Below are 22,045 nucleotides of genomic sequence, written 5' to 3'. Positions count from 1 at the left end.
AGAAAATTAGGCATTTATATACATGTCTGTGGACCACAGTCAAACAAAGGGCTTTAATTCTCACTGTCTGGACTAGCAGGTGAAGATGGGTTTGGGCATTAGACCAAAGCGTGAATTTTGGCACCAGGATGTGCTAGTTGTGTGATGTTGGGTAGGTAACTTCATTCTCAAAGTGTCAGTGTCCTCACCTTTGAAATGAGGGCGGCTCTGCCCACTTGGCAATGGGGTTGTGATAGGTATAGGAGGAGTGTCTACCACACATGCAGTGACTAGCACTTAGGAAACTCCAGCCAAGGTCGTCTGTCTGCCAGCTTCTAAGTGACTCCTTCCAGTTTGCTAGTCCCAATTTCCAGAGCTTTTGCTAATAAACGTGACTGTCCTCAGGACAAGCTTATTGGGCAGATGTTTGTAGAGTGTCATGCTGCACACCAGGTGTCTGTACATGTGTTTGTCTGCACCCCTCCATCCCACATCGGGAAGCAACAGCTCCAGGTGAAGGAGCAAAGCTGTTGATCACAGAGGTGTATGTGGATCCTCCTACCTAACTGTGGCTTTGCTTCCTCAGTGTCAGCCACCAGGATTGGTTTTAGGTATGTTAGGCCATTCTTGCATTGCCAAAAAGAAATAGCTGAGACTGGGTAATTTATAGGAAAGGACATTTGGCTGGGCAAGGTGGCTTACACCTGTAATCCCAGCACTTTGAGAGCCCAAGGCCAGTGGATCCTTGAGGTCAGGAGTTCAAGACCAGCCTGACCAACATAGTGAAACCCCATCTCTACTAAAAATACAAAAAAAATTAGCCAGGCGTGGTGGTGGACACGTGTAATCCCAGCTACTTGGGAGGCTGAGGCAGGAGAATCACTTGATCCTGGGAGGTGGAGGTTGCAGTGAGCCGAGATCTCGCCAGTCACTTCAGCCTGGGTGACAGAGTGAGATCTATCTCAAAAAAAAGAAAAAAAAGAAAAGACGTTTAATTGGCTCACAGTTCTGCAGGCTGTAGAGGAAACAGTGCTAGCATCTGCCTCTGGGGAGGCCTCAGGAAGCTTTACTCATAATGGAAGGTAAAGTGGGAGCAGGCATCTCACATGGTGAAAGCAGGAGCAAGAGAGAGAGTGGAGGGAGGTGCCACATACCTTGGAATGACCGGATATTGTGAGAACGATCACAAAGACAGTACCAAGTCATGAGGGATCTGCCCCGTGATCCAACGCCTCCCACAAGGCCTCACCTCCAGCATTTAGGATTACAATTCAACATGAGATTTGGGCAGGGACAAATATCCAAACCATAAGAAATAAAGATGAAAAAGGGAATCAAGTTGTAAATTTTAAGGCTTTCCTTTTTTCTGTTTAATGAAGAATAAGTCTTTTGAGAATAAGAACATTTATATTGCCTCCCTCCAAATTCTCCTTGAAAGAGATCCTCTGGCCACCTTTGGGATTGCACAAGCCTGCCTTAAGACCTCTTCGTGGCCAGTGTGTTTCAGCTGCTGCTGCAAAAGTAAGACGTGTCGGTGCTTGTTAAGCAGGCTCTCGGTTCTAGGTAAGAGCAGTCATACACCTCCTGGATGCCATCAATGTGCCAGGCATTTTGCTCTGCACCTGGGGTACAAGGATAAGGGAGAGTCCTCGTGTTGCTCCTGACTAAAGGACGATGGGCAAGTGACTTTGCAATGGAAGAGCGCAGTGTGAGGATGACTGTGACAAAGGTCTCATACCCAACCTGGGAGAAGGGTGCAGCGTTCTTAGCAAAGAACTGGTGAAGGGGAAATGTTAGTGGACAGCAAGCAAGAAGAACTGGGGGTCCATGTGGGGACAGTTTAGAGGGAAGGGTATTTGCCGTGGAGAAACATCATAAAGGCTAGAGGTGACAGCACAGCATGGCTGCGCTAGTGGAGTATGGGGGACGCTGGGGATGAGGCTGAAGGTCACAGCAGGGAGGACTGAGTGCCTTGCAAAGGAGAACAGTTTTATCCTGACCACTCTGCACTTCAGGGATTTTGAGAGATGGGTGCTAAGATGAAGTTATATTTTAGAAAGATAACTCTTTGCTGTAGCAAGAACAGACTGCAGGAGCAGGGATGGTGGTGAGGAAACCATAGTTAGGGGATTACTGTAGAAACTTCAAGAGAAATGATGAGGCCCAGGCAACAGGGGCTTGAGGAACCACAGGGAGGGACTGACTTCAGAAACAGGCAGAGGGCGAGGCGAACGCAGGGAGCGGAAGAGGGAGTGGTTGAGGATGACTCCCAGGTTATCCTGTTGGTGACAGAATGGAACGTTTGCCATGGATGTGAAAGGAGACCAGGAAGAGGAGCTGGATTTGTGGGGGGCCAGGAGATGCAGGCAGAGATGTACCCAGTTTCAGAGGTTAAGATTTTGGCAGGATAAGGGCCTAGAGTGGGCATTTAGAGGGACTGGTTTAGTGCTCAGGAGAGAGATGGGACTGAGATAAAAATGTTGGAGTCATCAAAGACATGGGTTAGATGAAGTCATCTACAGAGAATGTGCAGATGGAGAAGACGGGACACTGGTGAGGAGGGAACCCTGGGGAAATGGAGACTTCAGGAGCAGGTAGAAAAGCATAGAAACGAGAGTGACTGAGAGACCAGAGGAAAATCAGGAGAAAGACAATTAGGAGCTTCCAGGAGACAGTAATGTAAAGTATAGAATATATTAAAGAGAGGCAAAGAAGATTGGTGCCAAAAAAAAAAAAAAAAAAGGTGGTCAGGTGCTGGGGAGGATCCCTTGAGGCCAGAGTTTGAGACCAGCCTGGGCAACATAGTGACACCCCATTGCTACAAAAAAAATTATGAAAATTAGCTGGGTGTGGTGGCTAGTATCCACAGGGTGGGTGGGGGGACAAGGTTATTTTGGTAAGCCTAGCAAACTCTGGGGCAGAGAAGTGGAGGGGTAGAAGCTTGCCTATCTTGAGCTGAGGAGGGAAGAGGAAGTGAGAAATGGAGGCAGCCACATGCTGTCCTTTGAGAAGGACCCAATTTCTATTCTCACTGATGTAACTTAAAACAAAAGTTATGAAATATTTCAAACATAAAAGTAAAAAGAAGCTGGGCATGGTGATATGTGCCTGTAATCCAAGTTACTCAGGACGCCAAGGTGCAAGGGTCATTTGAGCCCAGGAATTCAAGACCAGCCAGGGCAATATAGTGAGACCCTGTGTCTTTAAAAAAAAAAAAAAAGACACACCCACCACCCAACAGTAAACATTTTGCTATCTTTACATCAGGTTTTTACTTTTTGGAGAAAACATGACTAGTGTTTGAAACCCCATATTTACCCTTTCCTGATCCCATTTCCCTCCCTGCATTAGGGAACCACCATCCCGAAGTTGATGTTTCATTCCCTTGCATGGTTTATACTTTTATTACCTAAGTTTATATCTATAAGCAATAAATATAATTGTTTTGCAAATTTTTAAACTTTATAGAAATGGATTATGCTGAATATACTTCTGCCTCTTGCTTTTTTCATTATCAGTACTGTTTTGGAGATTTATTTATGTTGACACGTGGCTGTAGTTATTTCAACTGCTATACAGTATTCCTTTGTATAAATATACCACATCTCTCTCCATTCTCCTGTGGTGGACATTTAGTTGGTTTCCAATTTTTTGTTCAAACAAGGTTGCAGTGATCATTCTTCTACATGTCTCTTATACACATGTAGGGATATTTCTGGAATATATACCTAGAAGTGAAACTCGCTAAGCCATGGATTACAGGCACCTTCAACTTCACTAGATACAGTGTCAAACTTTTTACCAAAGTGATGGTACCAGTTTACATACACAGCAGCCATTTACGACAATTCTAGATGTCTCACATCCTCACCAACATTTCATTTGTTGAAAATTTAATTTCGGCCAATTTGATGAAGTTATATTCCATAGTTTCCTTTAGATTTTTACAAGGCCACCAATAACACGGTGTAGACACCACACAACTCTAGGAGGCACTGTTCACAGTTTAGTCTTTGTGAATGGCACATTCTAGAGTTGGTACAATGACAGTGGTCTTGAATGATGTTAAGAATTTTGTTTACTGACCTGTTAAGTTTTCTCTTTTGTGGGAATTAACAAAATAATGATTATATACATATGAAAAAAGTAGATTCCTATATTAATTACACATAAAATAAATTTAAAGTGAATTAAAGATCTAAATGCTAGACCGGGCATGGTAGCTTAAGCCTGGCCAGCACTTTGTGAGGCTGAGGAAGGAGGATTGTTTGAGCCCATGAATTTGAGGCTGCAGTGAGCTATGACCACGCCACTGTACTCCATCCTGGGTGGCAGAGCAAGACTCCATCTCTTGAAAAAACTAAAAACTTTATCTATGTTGATAAATGAGAGCTATAATTTTTTTTTCTCTTACACTGTCTTTTTGTTTTTGTGGGTTTTGTTTTGTTTTGGACACAGGGTTTCACTCTGTCACCCAGGCTGGAGTAAAGTGGCATGATTATAGCTCACTGTGGCCTTAAAAACTGAGCTCAATTGATCCTGCCACCTTGGCCTCCCAAAGTGTTGGGATGGGATTACAGGCGTGAGCCACTGTGCATGGCTTCATGTTGTCTTTATAAAGTTTTAACATTGGGATTTCGTAAGTCTCAAAATGAATTTGTGGTTATTCCTTTTTTCTAACCTCAGTTTAAAAGTATTTTGCCCATTTTTCTACTGGGTGGTTTGTTTTTATTGTTGTTGTTTTGTTGTTGTTGTTTGAGAGTCGGTGATCTCGGCTCACTGCAACCTCCACCTCCCAGGTTCAAAAGATTCTCCTGCCTCAGCCTCCCCAGTAGCTGGGATTACACCACCACGTCTGGCTTTTTAATTTTTAGTAGAGACAGGGTTTTTCTTTTCTTTTCTTTCTTTTTATTCTTTATTCTTTTTTTTTTTTTTTTTTTTCCGAGACAGAGTCTCACTCTGTCACCCAGGCTGGAGTGCAGTGGCGCAATCTCAGCTTACTGCAACCTCTGCCTCCCAGGTTCAAGCAATTCTCCTGCCTCAGCCTCCCAAGTATCTGGGACTACAGTAGTGTGCCATGACGCCCGGCTAATTTTTTGTATTTTTAGTAGAGATGGGGTTTTGCAGTGTTAGCCAGGATGGTCTGGATCTCCTGACCTTGTGATCTGCCTGCCTCGGCCTCCCAAAGTGCTGGGATTGCAGGCGTGAGCCACCGCGCCCCGCCCTAGAGACAGGGTTTCACCATGTTGGCCAGGCTGGTCTTGACCTCCTGACCTCAAGTGATCCACACACCTCAGCCTCCCAAGTGCTGGGATTACAGGTGTGAGCCACTGTCCCCGGCCTGTTTTTGTTTTTGCAACAGGGTCACCCAGGCTGAAGTGCAGTGGTGCAATCATAGCTCACTGCAACCTTAAACTCCTTGGGCTCATTGCTTGAGCTTCCCACTTCAGCCTCCTGAGTAGCTGGGACTATAGGCATGCACCACCAGGCCCAGCTAATTCTTAAATTTTTTGTAGAGACAGTGTCTCACTATATTGGCCAGGGCTCAAACTCCTGGCCTCAAGGGATCCTTCCACTTCAACCTCCCAAAGTGCTGGCAATACAGGTGTGAGCCACCAGGCCATCTCATATTCAGATATTTAATCCACCTTGAATTTATGTGTAATATAGGAATCTGTTTTTTCATATATAACCGTTATAGAGTCATGGGTAATCCAGTTCATTTTTCAGGCCATTGCTGTTATATTTTAAACATGGGGGCCAGGCACTACTAAGGAGGCTGAGGTGGGAGGATCACTTGAGCCCAGAAATTTGAAGCTAGTGAGCTGTGATCACGGCACAGCACTCCAGCCTGTATAACAGTGAGACCCCATCTCTTTTAAATATATATATATGATTTTTATATGTCAATGAGACAAAGCTGTAACTTTTTCTCTTATACCATCTTTATAAAGTTTTAACACTGAGATTTTAAGTCTCAAAATGAATATAATTATTCATTTTCTAATCTCTGAAACAGTTTAAGAAAGGGGTCCCTTAGTTTGATAAAATTCATCTGTACAATTTTACAAGTCTAGTGTTTTTGAGGATTAGGATTTGGGGGAAGAATATGTGCTTTTTTTTTTTTTAACTTTTTAAATCTTCACTTAGATGTTACATTTTAAAGGCAAAATTGACAAATCCACTTTTATTGACTGATATTCCAAATAGGTGCTGCTTTCTTCAATGGTTTGTTTTGTAGCCGATAGCTACTCCAGCCTCTGTTCCAGTACTTCTGCTACAGCACTTACAACACTGCTTTGTTATTATTCTTTACATGTTGGTTTACCGCCAGACGGAAACCTCCTGGAAGACAGGATAGTACTTTATTTGTATTTGTGCCCTAGTATGCAGCATGGTTAATCCTATTCTGTAGGATTCTGTATAATCCTACATTTACATGGTTAAGAAGGTTTCACCGTGCCCTCCCACCAGTCCCTGCTCCAAGTGGGGCTGTTTGGTAGGCCAAGCAAGGCCAGAGTCCTCCCAGGCACATTATAAATAGAAAAAAACAACATCACGAAATGATTTGACATTGCCAACCACGTCATTCTTCTTCAGTTTCACTTAGTGTCTCAGTTCTGCCTCTCGGTAGTCGTGTGGCTGTGGAAACTTCACTACCTATCTTACGGTGGCTTGTTGAAGATTGTGATAATGTATGTAAATCATCTGGTATCTAGAGGGTGCTTAATAAGTGCTAACTATACATTACTTAAAATAAAAACATAGCTGGGCACGGTGGCTCACGCCTGTAATCCCAACACTTTGGGAGGCTGAGATGGGTGGGTCACCTGAGGTCGGGAGTTCAAGACCAGTCTGGTCAACACGGTGAAACCCTGTCTCTACTAAAAATACAAAAATTAGCCAGGCATGGTGGCGTGCACCTGTAATCCCAGCCACTCGGGAGGCTGAGGCAGGAGAATTGCTGGAACCCGGGAGGTGGAGTTTGCAGTGAGCTGAGATTGTGCCATTGTACTCCAGCCCAGGCCGACCGCAGCAAGACTCTGTCTCAAAAAACAAACAAACAACAACAAAAAAAACCCACGATTGGCTTCAGCGATACTTGCCTTTCGGTTTTCTTCTCTTTAGCTATTTTATTCTCGGTTGCATTTGTGGGTTTGTGGTTGTGAAACAAATAAATCAAAATGCCTTTGGGAAGCCACCCCTCCTCCATTTCTGTAAAATCCTATTTCTGTTCATATGTTTAGGCAGAGGTTCACCACTCTCTGCCCCAAGCAGGGCTGCTTGGTAGTCCAAGCAAGGCCAGAGACCTCTCAGGGACTTTTGTTAGTGCTCTCAGAAAAGATGTTCTTCCTTCCACTAGAGTTGCTAAGCAACTCCAAAGATGGGGCCATCTTTGCCATCACATGGAGAGAACACAGAGAAAAACGAAACCAAGATATGGAGTTTTAATGTTATTATTTGATCCCTGGTTCTAGCTACACCTCAAGCCAGTGAACCATCCCTCTGAGAGGCGAAATAATAAACTGCCTTTTTAATGCTAAGGCCAGTTTGAATTGGGAGTATGTCATTGCAAGTAAGATTCTTTAGTAACACAGAGCTCGCTTTCCCTTTACTTGCTCACTCTGAGGTCAGTGTCTAACTGCTTTTAGTGTGAAACTATCAGCAAAGAGAAACAGATTTTATTAGCTCAAGTTTGGTAAAGACCCAACAAGATGTTTGTAACAAATTAAGAATGTTTCCTCTGATCCCAGTTGAAAAGGTGACATCAGTAGAGAGCTTGGATGAGCTACTTATATAATTTGGTAAAATAAAGTTAAAGGTCTTTGTTTCTTCCCCAATGGAAAGTGTGAGTCATTTTAATTACATGTTCTTAGACTGCTGGGACATACCTGGTTTCTCCATTCTTGTCTGTGTAATGCTCTAGCCACCAACACAGTATGTCTGCAGAAGATTTAAGAAAGTAACTAAGCATTTCCTCTCCAATGTATTTGTGTCCTAGCAAGCCTACACATCTATACTAATTGTGAGAAATGAAACTCATGGGCATAGATAAATCTAATCTTGATTTTTAGGAAGAAGGGAGTAGAAAGCAGTACCTTAAAGAACGCAGGAACATTAAAAGGATGCACAGAAGTGATACGGAAAGATCACTAAAATATAATGTTAAATGAAAGAAAGCAATGTAGGTAGAAGTATATGTTTTCTTTGTATAAGAAAAAGAAGAGGCTGGGGGCAGTGGCTCACGCCTGTAATCCCAGCATTTTGGGAGGCCAAGGCAGGTGGATCACGAGGTCAGGAGATCCAAACCATCCTGGCTAACACGGTAAAACCCCGTCTCTACTAAAAAAAAAATACAAATAAATTAGCCGGGCGTGATGGCGGGCGCCTATAGTCTCAGCTACTCAGGAGACTGAGGCAGAAGAGTGGTGTGAATCCAGGAGGCAGAGCTTGCAGTGAGCCGAGATCATGCCACTGGGCGACAGAGCGAGATGCCATCTCAAAAAAAAAAAAAAAAAAAGGTAAAAGAAAAAGAACAAGCTAGGTGTAGTGGTGGGCACCTGTAATCCCAGCACTTTGGGAGGCTGAGGTGGGTGGATCACCTGCAGTCAGGAGTTTGAGACCAGCCTGGCTAACATGGTAAGACCTCATCTCTACTAAAAATACAAAATTAGCTAGGCATGGTGGCACATGCCTGTAATCCCAGCTATTTAGGAGGCAAGGCTGGAGAAGCGCTTGAACCCGGGAGGTGGAGGTTGCAGTGAGCTGAGACTGCACCACTGCACTCCGGCCTGGATGACAAGAGCAAAACTCTGCCTCAAAAAAAAAAAAAAAAAAACACAGTAAGGATATGTATTCATATTTAATTATCCTTTTTACTATGTTATTATACTATCCTTTAAATTATCCTATTTACTTTTAAAATACTGAAAAGAAACAAGAAGTCAGTAAAAGTAATTTCCCATAAAGGGCAGAGGTGGTTAGGAAGCTGGCGGGAGCAAGCCTTCTCGGTGTATACCTTTTTGTATTGTCCTGATACCTCAATCATGTGAACATATTAGTTATTCAAAACAATGTCTCTCCTTATGACCCTGGCCACGGCTCCCAGTCCCAGGATGTGCAGCCATGACCTCCACAAGCCCTCTTCCTGACCTGCCAGATGTAGGAGCCACTTCTCTGACCCATCCAAAAGGAGGTGAATAAAGGACATGGCCACAGTGCAATGCCTTTATGAGATAATTTTTATTGTTAATTATTTACCTTAATAGTTTCAGAAAGAGGAACAAATTAGCTCAGTCCAACATGATTGGCAGTTGGCATATTCTAGTGAAGCAAGTGTTCTGACTGCTAAGGATTTAATTTGGATAATTTTAATACTTAGCCATCTAACACTTCAAGCATAACCCAGAATAAATGTATCACCTTCCCTTTCACTTTAATACCGCGCCTACCTCACTTTGATATAGAAATATCATTAAATATGATTTCCAGAAGGACAAGTTTCCTGGATAATATAGCCATGAGGACAGTGCACAGAAAGAACAACTCAAAATAAAACTCTGTATGATAATTTACTAATCTAAGGAAACAAAACCTTCCAATATATTAAGAAATAAATCCAGTTACAAATGCACTAATAGGTCTATGTGAAGAGGTTCTGGTATAATAACTGAAAATGGCTGGCTATTTACAAGATACACAAGCAGTTACGGTGCACCTAGCCCAGCAATGGCCCTCAGAAGCCAAAAGTGTTCTCTCCGCTGTAGGCCACATACAAGAATCCATCTTCATCTTTTTCCTTCTCGTAAAGCTGTCCCATAGTTAGGCTTGAAAGAGAAAAACAAAAAAAAATCATTGAAAATTGGAGTCCAGGTTTCAGGAGAAAAAGGATGGCCTGAGGATAGGAATTTAGTAAAAAGACTTCAGGTGTCAGTACCTGCTGTGTGCTTATAATCCTGTTTTAAAGAAAGAGAAAGGAGCCATAAAAAGATTAAAATAAATGAAGTCTATAGAAGACAAAGCCATCTGACATCCTCCCAAGTAAATCCTTTAAAGAAGCCAGCTCCTTCAGGGGACTTTGGCTGGTTAACACATGAATACCAAGGAGGACAGAAGAAACTAAGCAAAATGAAGAACCTGAAAGGCTCACCTCTGTGTGGGTAAAGGACCCTAGCAAGGAAGAGTAGTTTGGGTTCATTATCATAGAAGCTCCCCAGCTAAACCCCTGTGCCCCCAAAGATCTGTATCATCATCATCAAAGAGAAGTTATTTTCCGCACACTTAATGCAAAAAGCTGTAAATGTATCTGGGATCCAAAGAAGCCTGCCCAACCTCCCAAAGAACCTTCCAAAAATAGATAGTCTTCAAACTAAACGTGTGTGGGTAGGAAAGCTGGCTTTCCCTAAGTGGTAAAACAGACTGCACAGTGGAGACCTAATCTAGTTCTGTGCCATGAAACTGAGCTGGACCAGCTCCAGAGTAAGACTAGTAACACCTGGATCCCTATGCAAGCTCTGCCCCGTGACTGTACTCTCTGAGATGAGAGGAGGTGCAAATGTGTTAAGACCACGAGTGGAGGGGTCAACCAGAAACAGTAGTAAGATGCTCAGTCTAAGACATCTGAGGTCACTAGCCCAGATAGGTCGGTCACAACAGATCCTTAAAAGGGGGACTCATAAACCAAGGGCCAGTGGGGAAGATAAGGAGCAGTCCAAGGCCTCAACCTGAGGAAGCAGTGACTGCCCCACCTGCTGCTTTGCTCCTCAAGAGCTGAGTGGGACCTCCATGTAAACATGGATGAATACCACATTTATGAAGGGGGAGGTTTTGAGTTTTTTTCCTATTCTTCCTGCCCCATTTGCAAGCTTAGCTCGGATGGCTGTGTGGGTAGATGAGAATTATTAAGTAACAATGTGGGGGAGGGCTGATTATGAATATGAAACAACCTGTCATCGGCATCTTGTACAATAAAAACGGTGCTCCCTGTGAGGATCTCTTAGCCTGGAATTTGTAAAATAAGGACTCCCTGGAACAGAACTGTTCAACAAAATTTCTGCTATGACTGAAATGTCCTGTATCGCTGCTACAACACAGTGGCCACTAGCTGCATTCAGCACTTGAAAATGTGGCTCATCTGAACTGGGATGTGCAGTGTAAAACATAAAAAAGATTTCAGACTTAGTATCAAAATGCAGCAAAATAGCTCTATTTTGATTACATGCTGAAATGATAAAATTATGTATATACTGGGTCAAATAAAATATATCATTAAAATTAATTTCTGCCAGGCGCAGTGGCTCACGCCTGTAATCCTAGCACTTTGGGAGGCCGAGGTGGGCACATCACCTGAGGTCAGGAGTTTGAGACCAACCTGACCAACATGGTGAAACCTGTCTCTACTAAAAACACAAAAGTAGCCAGGCGTGGTGGCGCAGCTACTCGGGAGGCTGAGGCAAGAGAATCGCTTGAACCTGGGAAGTGGAGGCTGCAGTGGGCCAAAATCGTGCCACTGCACTGCAGCCTGGGCAACGAGAGCAAAACTGTCTCAAAAAAAAAAAAAAAAAGTTAAATTTCAACTGGTTTTATTTTTTTAATGTGGCTACTACAAAATGCTTAAATGACATACGTGGCTTGCATCCGTTTCTACTGACAGCACTGCCCCAGGACAGGACTTAGGGGGCAGTGGGTAGAGGGAGGAACAACACCTGCAGCCGTGGGCCGCAGCCTTGGCTGCGCATCAGAATCTTACTGGAGAGCTTTAAAAACATCTCCACGCCCAAGCGCTACCCAGACCAACGAAATCATCACTATGTTTTGTTTTGTTAAGACAGAGTCTTGCTCTGTTGCCCAGGCTGGAGTACAGTGGCAGGATCTCAGCTCACTGCAACCCCTACCTTCCGGTTCAAGCAAGTCTCATGTCTTAGCCTCCCAAGTAGCTGGGATTACAGGCGCATGCCACCATGCCCAGCTAAATTATTTTTTTTCTTTTTTAGTAGAGGTGGGATTTCACCGTGTTGGCCAGGCTGGTCTTGAACTCCTGAGCTCAGGTGATCCACCCACCTCTGCCTCCCAAAGTGCTGGATTACAGGCATGAGCCACCGTGCCCAGCCTCATCAGTATATTTTTTAAATGCCTAAGATGATTCCATGTGCAGCCAGATTGAGAAGGAAGATGCTTGACCTTTTGTTGTGGGAGAGAAGGGAGGGTCATCTTTAAAAGCTATGTGATTAGGAAGTAGAGTGACGAGCCAGGAAGTGAAATGACAAGCCAGAAACTAGCAGAAGGGCTTGAACAAAAGCTGAGTGTCCCAAGATTTTTACCCTGGTGGTTGAGAAGGCCCAGAGAATAACCCCACTTTCCTCTGAAACTCCTCAGAATGAGGCTAATGGGAAAACAACTACAGCTACTGCCACAGCTCTTTACTCCATTTGTCCAAGTGTCCAGGGTGACCCTGATGACAACTGTCATAACATCTCCCCACTGCCATTACCAGATGGGTTTAGATGCAGTAGCAGACATTGTGTGCAATTCAGAGTCGCCCCATAGTGCCTTTGTCAAGTTTGGTCCCAAACAGACCAAGTTCTGCTCTTTTCCTAGCAAGTTAGAAGCCCTAATACAATGATTCTAAATCCCGTTGCTACATTAGAAACATTTGAGGAGCTTCATAAACACCAGCAGCCCACCCCCAGGCCTGTGTATGCTATCCATGGTGAACAATGACCACTGGACCGCTACTGTTGAAGGCAGGTCCTGAGACACTGAGCCTTGACTCGGCAGGAGAAGAGGCCCACAATCATGTGGCTTTCATTCCTTTCTGGCTTTAGATTCCATTGTCTTTTAAGTAAAACTTGGGTTCATCAATCTGTTTAAGCAGTGCCCCAGTAGCTACAGAAGCTGACAGTAAAAATCCTAACTATAATGGCAACGTGTATGTGCGAAGCACTGCTCATACATTACATATGTTAACTCTTTATCCTCAAAACAACCTTATGAAGTAGATAGTACCATAATCCATAGTTCATAGATAAGAAAACTGAGGCACAGAGATTCTAAATTCACTCCAGGTCAAAAAACTAGGAGACCACCAAGGTTTGCTGCCTCCAAATGTCCAAACAGCTAGATCTGTTCTGATGACCTAACATTAGAGTCCTTGTACCTTCTGCAGAGATCTTCCTTAGAACAGTGCTTCTCATACAAATGTTGGTACCAATCATCGGAACATCAAGCTCCCAGGTAAGGCGACTGCTGCCAGTCTCTGCATCACATGCTGAGTAGCAAGGTCTTAGGGCTCTCTCCTTCAGATCTTGTAATTTGACAACTAGATGCCTTAGTGCCTAATGACTTAAGAATCCAATATTTCCCCTTTTCTGACACACAACCTCATGTGGAAAGTTAGTTGGCAGTAGCACTGTGTCCTTATAGTCAGGATACCCCTTGGGCAAGGAACTTGGTAACTGACAATGCTCAATGCTGAACATGCATCTAATTTTGAGGCTTTACTGGGTCTCATGAAGCAAGACTGATTTGAAAACAGCACTTATGGGATCGGACTGCATACATGCAGAGTCAGAATAACTTGGCCTGCAGCCAAAATGAGCTGGGCCACAAACAGACTTTAAAAAAAAATTAACTCATTTTTTAGAAGTCCCATTAAAAGGATATTCAAATGGAAGTGCAGGGAGACAAAATGCAGCCCTCACTAGCAGGCAGTCTATCAGCAGAAGGCTGGTGTGTCAGTTTGGGACACATTCCACAAACCTCTGAGAAGATAAACTTCTCCCTCAGAATTTGGAGGCCTGAGCTATACACAGCACTGAGCAGGCTAGGATGCCTGAGGATCCTGAAGCACGGAGGCAGCTCTAATGCATCTATCCAGCTAAGCTGCACAGGCTTGCTGGATGCCCTGACAACTCACAAGCAGCACTGCAGCTCCAAGCCTTGCTGCCTAAGTTGCTGGGAGGTGGCTGTAGAAAACACCTGAAGATGGCCTCCAGTCCCTAACACAAATGCACACCCTGTGGCATCAAGTATCACATGCATTCATCTGAGAAAGATGCTGCTCTGAGTACAGAGGCACTGCCACCTTCCAAGCTCTGAGTCTGGCGAGGAAAGAAATGGGTAAAGCCAGCGGTAGATTCAAGCTATGGAGCGAATCTCAGGTGAAGTGGGACCCTGAAGTACTGTGTGAAAATGAACTTAAACTGCCCCTAAAGCCTTCTCCCCAACCCCTCCACTGACGGACATAGATCCAGGCAAAACCATTTCTCCAGTGGAGAAACTGTGCAATAAAAAAGGGAAAGTTACAGCAGGATCCACATCAGGAATGGCCATGTGACTCTAGACAGACATCAGTTTATGCTACTCAACAGCTCTATGCATTGGGAGAGGCTGACCTAGAACTGTGTGGATGCCCAATCCCTAGAGAACCTACGTTCACCCCAACCAAGGGCAGCTCATGGAGGCTGTGGGGTCTACATTGACTCATGAATTGGCTGGGATGATGAGCACACCTGGGCACCCATCTGCTTTGGAGCCCATGTGCTTCCACTGGACCTTGGATTATCTCTTCTCCAGCAGGGCAGGATAGGTGGTAGGAGGTGGAAGGGCAATGACCACTACTATCAATCCTGGAGAGGCACTAGCTTCACAGTCAAAGTTAATAAGGCCCTGATGCTCCCCAAGATTCTAAAATACAAAGATTAACCACTGGTTGTTGTTCCTTTTTTTGTTTTGATTTTGAGACAGAGTTTCACTCATGTCGCCCAGGCTGGAGTGCAGTGATGCGATCTCAGCTCACCACAACCTCCTCCTCTCAGCTTCAAGCGATTCTCCTGCCTCAGCTCCAGAGTAGCTGGGATTACAGGCAACCACCACTAAGCCCGGCATAGGACAGCACATATTTATCTGATAAAAAGGAACAACTAGGCCGGGAGCAGTGCCTCATGCTTGTAATCCCAGCACTTAGGGAGGCCAAGGTCAGCAGATCACCTGAGGTCAGGAGTTAGAGACCAGCCTGGTCAATATGGTGAGACCCCATATTGTATTTAGTAGAGACCCCATCTCTACTAAAAATAAAAAAAAAATTAGCCAGGCATGGTGGTGGTCGCCTGTAATCCCAGCTACTCGGGGGCTGAGGCAGGAGAATCGCTTGAAGCTGGGAGGCAGAGGTTCCAGTAAGCCAAGATGGTGCCACTGCACTCTAGCCTGGGCAACATGAGTGAAACTCCATCTCAAAAAAAAAAAAAAAAAAAAAAAAAAAAAGGTCCTGTCCTTAAAGAAGTATTTACCCAGAAATGATCCAAGTGCTTTAAGCACATTTCTAAATAAAGGATGAGTAAGTGTGGGGTGAAGTCATTAATTGGGATCTGAAGGGTCAGGACTTGGATTTCTTGTTACTCTGTCCTAAAACCCTGACTTGGGTTACTGGTATAAGCTGCTTTAGGGTGGATTCTCAGCAGATTGGAAAGGCAAATGGGACTTGGAGAGAAAATGGCTTTGAAGCAGTCTCCGTTGCCCTGATAATCACTTTTCATTTCCAAGACATCACAGCTTCCTTTTACTGAAGATCTCTTTAAGATCTAGAAGCAAATAAACACCATATTCTTAAACAGCACAGGTTTCCCAATGTCAAATTATAATATCTGGCCAGGTGTGGTGGGTAACACCCATAATTCCAGCACTCTGGGAGGCCAAGGCAGGAGGATCACCTGTAGCCAGGAGTTTGAGACCAACCCGGTGAGGTGGGAGGACTGCTCAAGCCCAGGAGTTCAAGGCTGCAGTGAGCTAAGACTGTGTCACTGCACTCCAGCCAGGGTGACAGAGCAAGAGCTCGTCTCAACAACAACAAAAAATAGTATCTTAGAGATATTTTATTTAATGATATACTCCTGTTTCTATTTTAAACAGGGGATTAACAAGACTCTTATCTATGTTCTAAATAAACAAAGACCAAAGACCATTGACTACCAGGTCTGAGTTCCCCTCTAAGGTCATGAGTAGGAAACCTGTACATTGATGTTTTTTCTGAAGTTGTGTCTGAACAAAGGCATGGTTCCCCTTCCGTTTTTGGCCTGATTCTTGATGCAGGCACCTAAGCAGAGAGTTCAACTTTCCAACGCTAAATGGGAAAAGGCCATTGTGATTCCCTTTTCTTTAAATGAAACAAGAACTTAAATTTAGGAAGTAAAACTTAGGGACTTGCCTCTGTCTCTATTTATAGAATCAATATTTAATACTAACTACTCTAAATAAAAATCATGACACTTTACATGGTGACCGCCTGTTTTCCACTCCAAGGCAGAAATAACTGAGAACTTACTCCCCTTCAGCCTCAGACATAATTGATCTTCATGCAGACCAGTCAGTCATCGGAGAGGGAGGGCTCCTGCAGGCTTGAATTCGTCCCTTCTCTAATTTCCCCAGCCACTCTTTGAAGCCAGCAAGCACTGCATGAAGGTTAAGAGAGGCTCCATGCTTCCCTAAGGAGGCTGAAAAGACCTGAGGAAGAGGCTGCAAATTGTCTTGGGAGGAGATGGTGAAGCTGAATCATAGCCAGCTTTAGGAAGGACCCTGTGGCACTTTTTGTTTATGTTTATGGCTGATTTACATTTGCATAAAGCCCAATGATGTCACAAGCCTCTTTTGTTTAGAAACAAATTTATATTTTTAGCCCGGTGTGGTGGCACGCACCTGTGGTCCCATCCCAGTTCTTAGGGAGTCTGAGGTGGGAGGATCACTTGATCCTAGGAGGCAGAGATTGCAGTGAGCTGAGATTGCACCACTGCACTCCAACCTGGGCAACAGAGTGAGACTCTGTCTCAAAAAAAAATTTTTTCTGAGAATAAAGCCCCAAAATGAACAGCTGCATTAAGTGTAGGGTGACAGTCATTAACTGGGGCCAAAAGAGCTGACAGCCTGGGCAAAAGGGTCCTAGTTGGTGACTAAATCCTGAAGGGTCAGGACTTGGATTTCTGGTTACTCAGCCCTAAAATCCTGACTTGAGTTTCTAGTGTAATCTGCTTTAGGGTTGATTCTCACCACACTGGAAAGAAAAACGGGACTTGGAGAGAAAATGGGTTGAAGCAGTCTCTGCTGCCCTGAAAAATCATTTTTCATTTTCAATTCTATTTCTATCTCAGGGATAATGGGGGAGGGGAAGTTGATAAGACCTGTAGCCATTTTAATTGCCAGATTACTGTGGAGCCATCTGAGTAATCTGAAGGTCTCCAGAAACCTGCTTCATTTCCTTTGAGAAGAACCAGAGAATCAGAATTGAGGAAAATAAACTCAATGCCATAGGTCCTAGTCACTTACTTTCTCCCACTGAGCCACCACCTCCGGGAAGTAGGAAACACAGGGTCACCAAGACTCTGCAGAAGTTGCAGATGTTATGAAAGAAGATTACCTCCCCAAACACCTTAAGGAAAGCCCAGGGTAACCACGGATGCCCAAGGCTTCCTCCCCTGGTGAAGACACAGCCCAGAGGCCTGGGAAGGAAGGTTGGAATAGCCCTATGGGTGACAAGATCACCTCAAGCAACACCACAGCTTCCAGAGCTACAGCTGTGGCAGACCAATGGTGTCCAGTGGGCAGGCCCTGGGCTGTCTCCTCAGGTTGAATGCTGGCCTTAGGGAGGGAGCTTCCATTTCTCCCCTGCCTTTCTATCAGACACCAGGAAGTGGAGGTGGAGGACACTGGGAAAGAGGAAATCAGACCAAAAAATAGCCAGAGCTTTCCACCTTTAACAGAAGTAAGTAACTGGAATTTGGCAGAGGCCTCTTCTGGAGTCTTCAAGGATTTTCAACAGGAACCTATGTGGGCAACATTGGGCTAGTTCCCAGGGCTTCTGAAAGCCTTCACTTTTAGAAGTATTACTTCTGGGGGTGGTATATGAAACCTACATTGGGTCACTAAGATAAGATGTGGCCAGGAACTCACACTCAGGGGAGAGGTGGGAGCCAGAATCTGGATCAGGGCCTAAAACTGCCCACTCAGTAATGGGAAAGGACTGACTAGGATGTTAGACGGAGCCCCTCCATTTTCCTCTTTCCACAGGGGACTAAAGCTGGGCTATCAAATACACAGAAAAAGGGAATTCTAATGCCTCTGCCTACATTCAGGCCACAAGTTACAGTCCCAAAGACTGCTTCCAGGCAGCACAATAGTCTGACAGTCAAAGCAGGTGCTAGCAAGGGAGGTACAAGTCTATAAAAAGACTTCAGAGCCCTTTACTGTGCAGCATTTTGTCATACTTGAGGATCAGGCAGCTATAGACACTTACAATGTCAAAGAGTTGACCAAGTTTGGAAGCAAGCAAACTGGATGATTAACTGAGTGAGCCTCAGCAGGGCCCACAGGCTCCCAGTGGAGGAGCGTGCCAGGACTGCCTTCGGGAAAGAAAACCTCATTTCCGGCCTCAGTTCTACCTATAGCTTAAGCCTAAATAAGTTCTCAACTGTTTTAAAAGATTCTTGGAGATGTTAGGCTGAGTTTCATCATTTTTTTTAAAGTCCAGGCCTTGTTCTATTTTCTGAATCCAAAATGCACTCTTATGTATTGCAGCCATTATTTTCCTGGAGCCCCTGATGTCAGGGAGCACAAAATACAGATTTCTAGTCAGGACCCCTAAGAGTTTTCAGACTTCTAAAGGTTTGGAGGTTCGTAAGCAGCCAACCAGATGTCTAATACCAGAGGGCCCAGCTAGTAAACACCTCTCACCTGGACTGTGGGACTGTCTTATCCACAAACAGGAAGATCGCCTTTTCAGAAGGAAGCTGGATCCTTTTCCTGATGATCCACATGAACTGAGCCACAGTGATATCAGATGGAACCAAGTACTTCCGTTTGTCAATGTCAACAATCTGAGAGCCTGAGACCTTTTCCACAATCACCTGGGAAAGTAAAGAGAGGTCAGGACTGCGTTTCCTAAAGGGAGGCTCTGGCCTCACATGGCTGAGGAGCTGACGAACAGAGTGTGGGCAAGGAGGTGGGTGGGAAACTGCATAGCAGGAGAAAATACGTCTTTGGCTTAATAAACCACACGCTCTGGAGGTTAAGAATTGATATAAATGTGTTATAGGGAAACGGTAAGTGCTTTTCTGTGGTCAATTATGTAAGAGAAATGTAGCCCTTACTGCTAAGCTTTTCCACATTTTATCTGGGCAGACCTAAGAGTATCTGGGGAGGATTTCATCCATGGTCCGTTACTCTAGGACCCCAGAATGAATCCACCTTCACACTACAGGAAACACGACTGTGTTCCCAAGGAACACAGGAGACAAGAACGGATGGACTAATGGGAATAACTGGAATTTCAGCCAGCCAAGAACCAAGCTCTTCATTTGGCCTGTTGCTCCTCTCTGAACAAGTTTCAAATCCGTCCCTCCTACTCCTTTCCTGAGACGAATTATTCACAAGCAAAGAGCTACAATAACAGGCCTTAATGTCCATTAAAAATTAATAAGGATTACAAAACTGTCTCCCCAACCATGGAAGAAATATAACATCATATTTATTATTGACTAAGAAGAAAACATGGCAGAAGGGTTTTCAGCGGCTTTTCACATTATTTTGGTCAGGCAAGGATGACAGGGTCAAGGTGAGGTAACAGAGCTAGAAGGTAGGTAAAGATGGAGGCTCAAAGTAAAAGATGAACGTCCTGAGACTCAAGTACCACTTCCAAGACCAAAGTGACAGTCTCCCTCCACCACCATTCCCAAAAGTGGCAGTGACCTGTTGCCCTGTCCTAGAACATCGTTCCTTACATAATTGGCCAGGGAGCCCCGAGGCTGCAGACGGCTCGCTGGCCTAGATCGGGAGATTCAGCACTGAGGCACCCTGAACAGCACCAGCCCGAGCCCCTCACGCCCCGGCCCTGGGACGCCTCATCCCGTTCTGGCCTGTCAGTTACTATTAACTGGGACTGGAATCTCAACTTGTCAACTGTTGAATGGCCTGGGGCCTGTTACGGGTCCCAGACGACAGAGGTGACAGCGAGGTGAGGGGGCGGAGAGTCCAAACACTCACCGGAACCCTGTCGGGATATTTCGCTCGAATCTTCGCGGACTCCACGCATCTGTGTTCTGTGGGAGAAACAAACAGGACTGACGGCTGCGCCTGCCCCCCGGTCGGTTTCCGGCCCCCGGCCCTCCTCCTCTTGCGCCCTGCGCACAGCCCAGGCCCTGGTTCCGGCGTCCCTGCGGCCGCGGTCCTGTCCCCTACTGCTCCCAGCAGGGCCCGCGGAGGGTGACACGGGGTCAGGAGGCGGCTGCCCCAGGCACCAGGGCCTAGGCGACTCGAGACCGGAGCAGGGCATCCGCCCCACTCCACCCGAACCAGGGCCGCCCCAGTGGGGGAGGGGGCCCACCCGCCGCCCCGGCCCCCAGCAGCCGGGCCGACGGCCAAGTGCTTACCCAGCGAGTGGTCCTCTTTGAACATCCACTTCATGGCGGCGGCGGGAAAGGGACGGAACCGGCTCTCGGAGCCGCGGAGCTCAGCGAACCGACCACAACAACAACGACGGCAGCAGCGGCAGCTACGGCGGCGACTACACGGCAGGCGGGACTTCCGGCTGTCGGAGCCTAGCAACCGGTCGGGGGCGGGGCTTCCGGCGCTATTTGCCAGGACGCCGCGCCAAGGGGCCGGGCCGCACGTAAAGGGGCGGGGCCGTGGATGGCCCCTTCGAAGGCTCCTGGGCTACGGAGGTGATGAAGTTGGTTACGGGGACATCTGTGAGCAGTATCTGCTACCCCAGGAAGGAATGTTCGGGGAACTGGTGACAGGAGTGGAGTCTCGGGAGCTTTGGTGGCGGGAAACGTCTGGCTGATAGTGTAGGGCTCTTACTGAGGGCTGTTTGGGGGTGTGGCTAATAGTTGAGAGCTCTTAGAGCGGTTCATAGGGAAAGTCTGAATGGGGAATTGGTGACAAGAACGAGTCTTTAGGGGTAAGAATGACATGAGGGGTTTCTAGTGCTTGGCGATAACAAAGGAGCTGTTTAGGGCGTTGACAGTTGGGGAGTATTGCTCGGAGGGGTGACAGGTTGGGGGCTCAGTATGGTAGGGGTGGTGTTTGAGGACACTGTAGGAGGCGGCACTGAGGACAACCCGGAGGTCCAGTATTAGGGACAGCTGTAATAGGTTGCCTTGGACCTAGAAATTGAATTTAAACAAATCCCATTTTCTTCCTTTATTCGTGAATAAATATTTGAATAAACGTTTACGAAAAGGTATCACAAATGCACATTTGAGGCGGGGCGCGGTAGCTCACGCATGTAATCCCAACACTTTGGGAGGTCGACGCGGGTGGATCACCTGAGGTCAGGAGTTGGAGACCAACCTGGCCAACGTAGTGAAACCCCAAAAATTAGCCAGACATGGTGGCGGGCGCCTGTAGTCCCAGCTCCTCGGGAGGCTGAGGCAGGAGAATCATTTGAACCAGAGAGGTGGAGATTGCAGTGAGCCAAGATCACACCACTGCACTCCAGCCTGGGCAACAGAGCAAGACTCTGCCTCAAAAAAAAAAAAAAAAAAAAAATGCACATTTGAGGAGTGTAACATCACTGATCACAGACCCCTTAATCTTAGCTGGCAGAGGAGTTAGAGGTGACTGTCAGACTCGCAGAATTCCCCTGAGAGCTGGTCATGAGATGGTTTTCCTCGTTCGGCTGTGGAAGTGGTTTAGCAATCATAGCCTGAGCTACGTGTGTGTCACCTGCCCGGACATATGCTTTGAGATTCTCCGGTCAGTGACGTAATGCCTTTTTTCCAGGCAGAGTCATCAAGGCAGTCTGGTCTGGGTCACCATCTGTTTATAAGCTGCTGAACATGTAGCAAGAATGTTCACTTAATTGGGCACATGAACTCTGCCATGTGCTTGTGATTCTGATGCACCTGTAAAGCCTGTATGTTTGAACATGGTAGTTCATCATTTCCTACACTGGAAATTCCTGATCGATGTTGTGGAATCTAGCTTCATTCTAAAAGTATTTTTGTTATTTTAAGACTGTGTGTCTGAGCAACTAGAACAGTTTTTTTGTTTGTTTCTTTGTTTTTGTTTTGTTTTTGTTTTT

The 22,045-nt window shown here is 45.5% G+C and overlaps 1 protein-coding gene and 1 long non-coding RNA gene across 2 annotated transcripts; both read right to left on the bottom strand.

The window, feature by feature from the left end:
• Positions 1-6,151: 6,151 nt before the first annotated feature.
• LOC140711697 (uncharacterized) lies at positions 6,152-7,951 on the bottom strand. The gene is made up of 2 exons (XR_012092980.1): positions 7,872-7,951; positions 6,152-6,324 (listed from the first exon to the last, which is right to left on the bottom strand). It is a non-coding gene; the product is annotated as an uncharacterized lncRNA (long non-coding RNA).
• A 1,252-nt stretch (positions 7,952-9,203) lies between these two features.
• Positions 9,204-20,557, bottom strand: GABARAPL2 (GABA type A receptor associated protein like 2). The gene is made up of 4 exons (XM_007994099.3): positions 20,391-20,557; positions 20,005-20,060; positions 18,697-18,869; positions 9,204-9,806 (listed from the first exon to the last, which is right to left on the bottom strand). The coding sequence occupies exons 1-4, from the start codon at positions 20,422-20,424 to the stop codon at positions 9,716-9,718; spliced, it is 354 nt and encodes a 117-aa protein (XP_007992290.1). The 5' UTR covers positions 20,425-20,557; the 3' UTR covers positions 9,204-9,715.
• Positions 20,558-22,045: the final 1,488 nt, after the last annotated feature.

This window comes from Chlorocebus sabaeus, chromosome 5 (genome assembly GCF_047675955.1).
Source record: "Chlorocebus sabaeus isolate Y175 chromosome 5, mChlSab1.0.hap1, whole genome shotgun sequence".
NCBI lineage: Eukaryota > Metazoa > Chordata > Mammalia > Primates > Cercopithecidae > Chlorocebus > Chlorocebus sabaeus.
The sequence above is the reverse complement of the archived record's forward strand: the minus strand, read 5'-3'. Positions and strand labels throughout refer to the sequence as shown.

Excerpts from the sequence above, each read along its gene's own strand:
- GABARAPL2 (XM_007994099.3), bottom strand. The coding sequence starts at position 20,424 with ATGAAGTGGATGTTCAAAGAGGACCACTCGCTGG. Across the intron at positions 18,870-20,004 it reads AATATCCCGACAGGGTTCCG|GTGATTGTGGAAAAGGTCTC; the intron begins GTGAGTGTTTGG and ends TTACTTTCCCAG. Across the intron at positions 9,807-18,696 it reads AAGACAGTCCCACAGTCCAG|CCTAACTATGGGACAGCTTT; the intron begins GTGAGAGGTGTT and ends TTCTCTTTCAAG.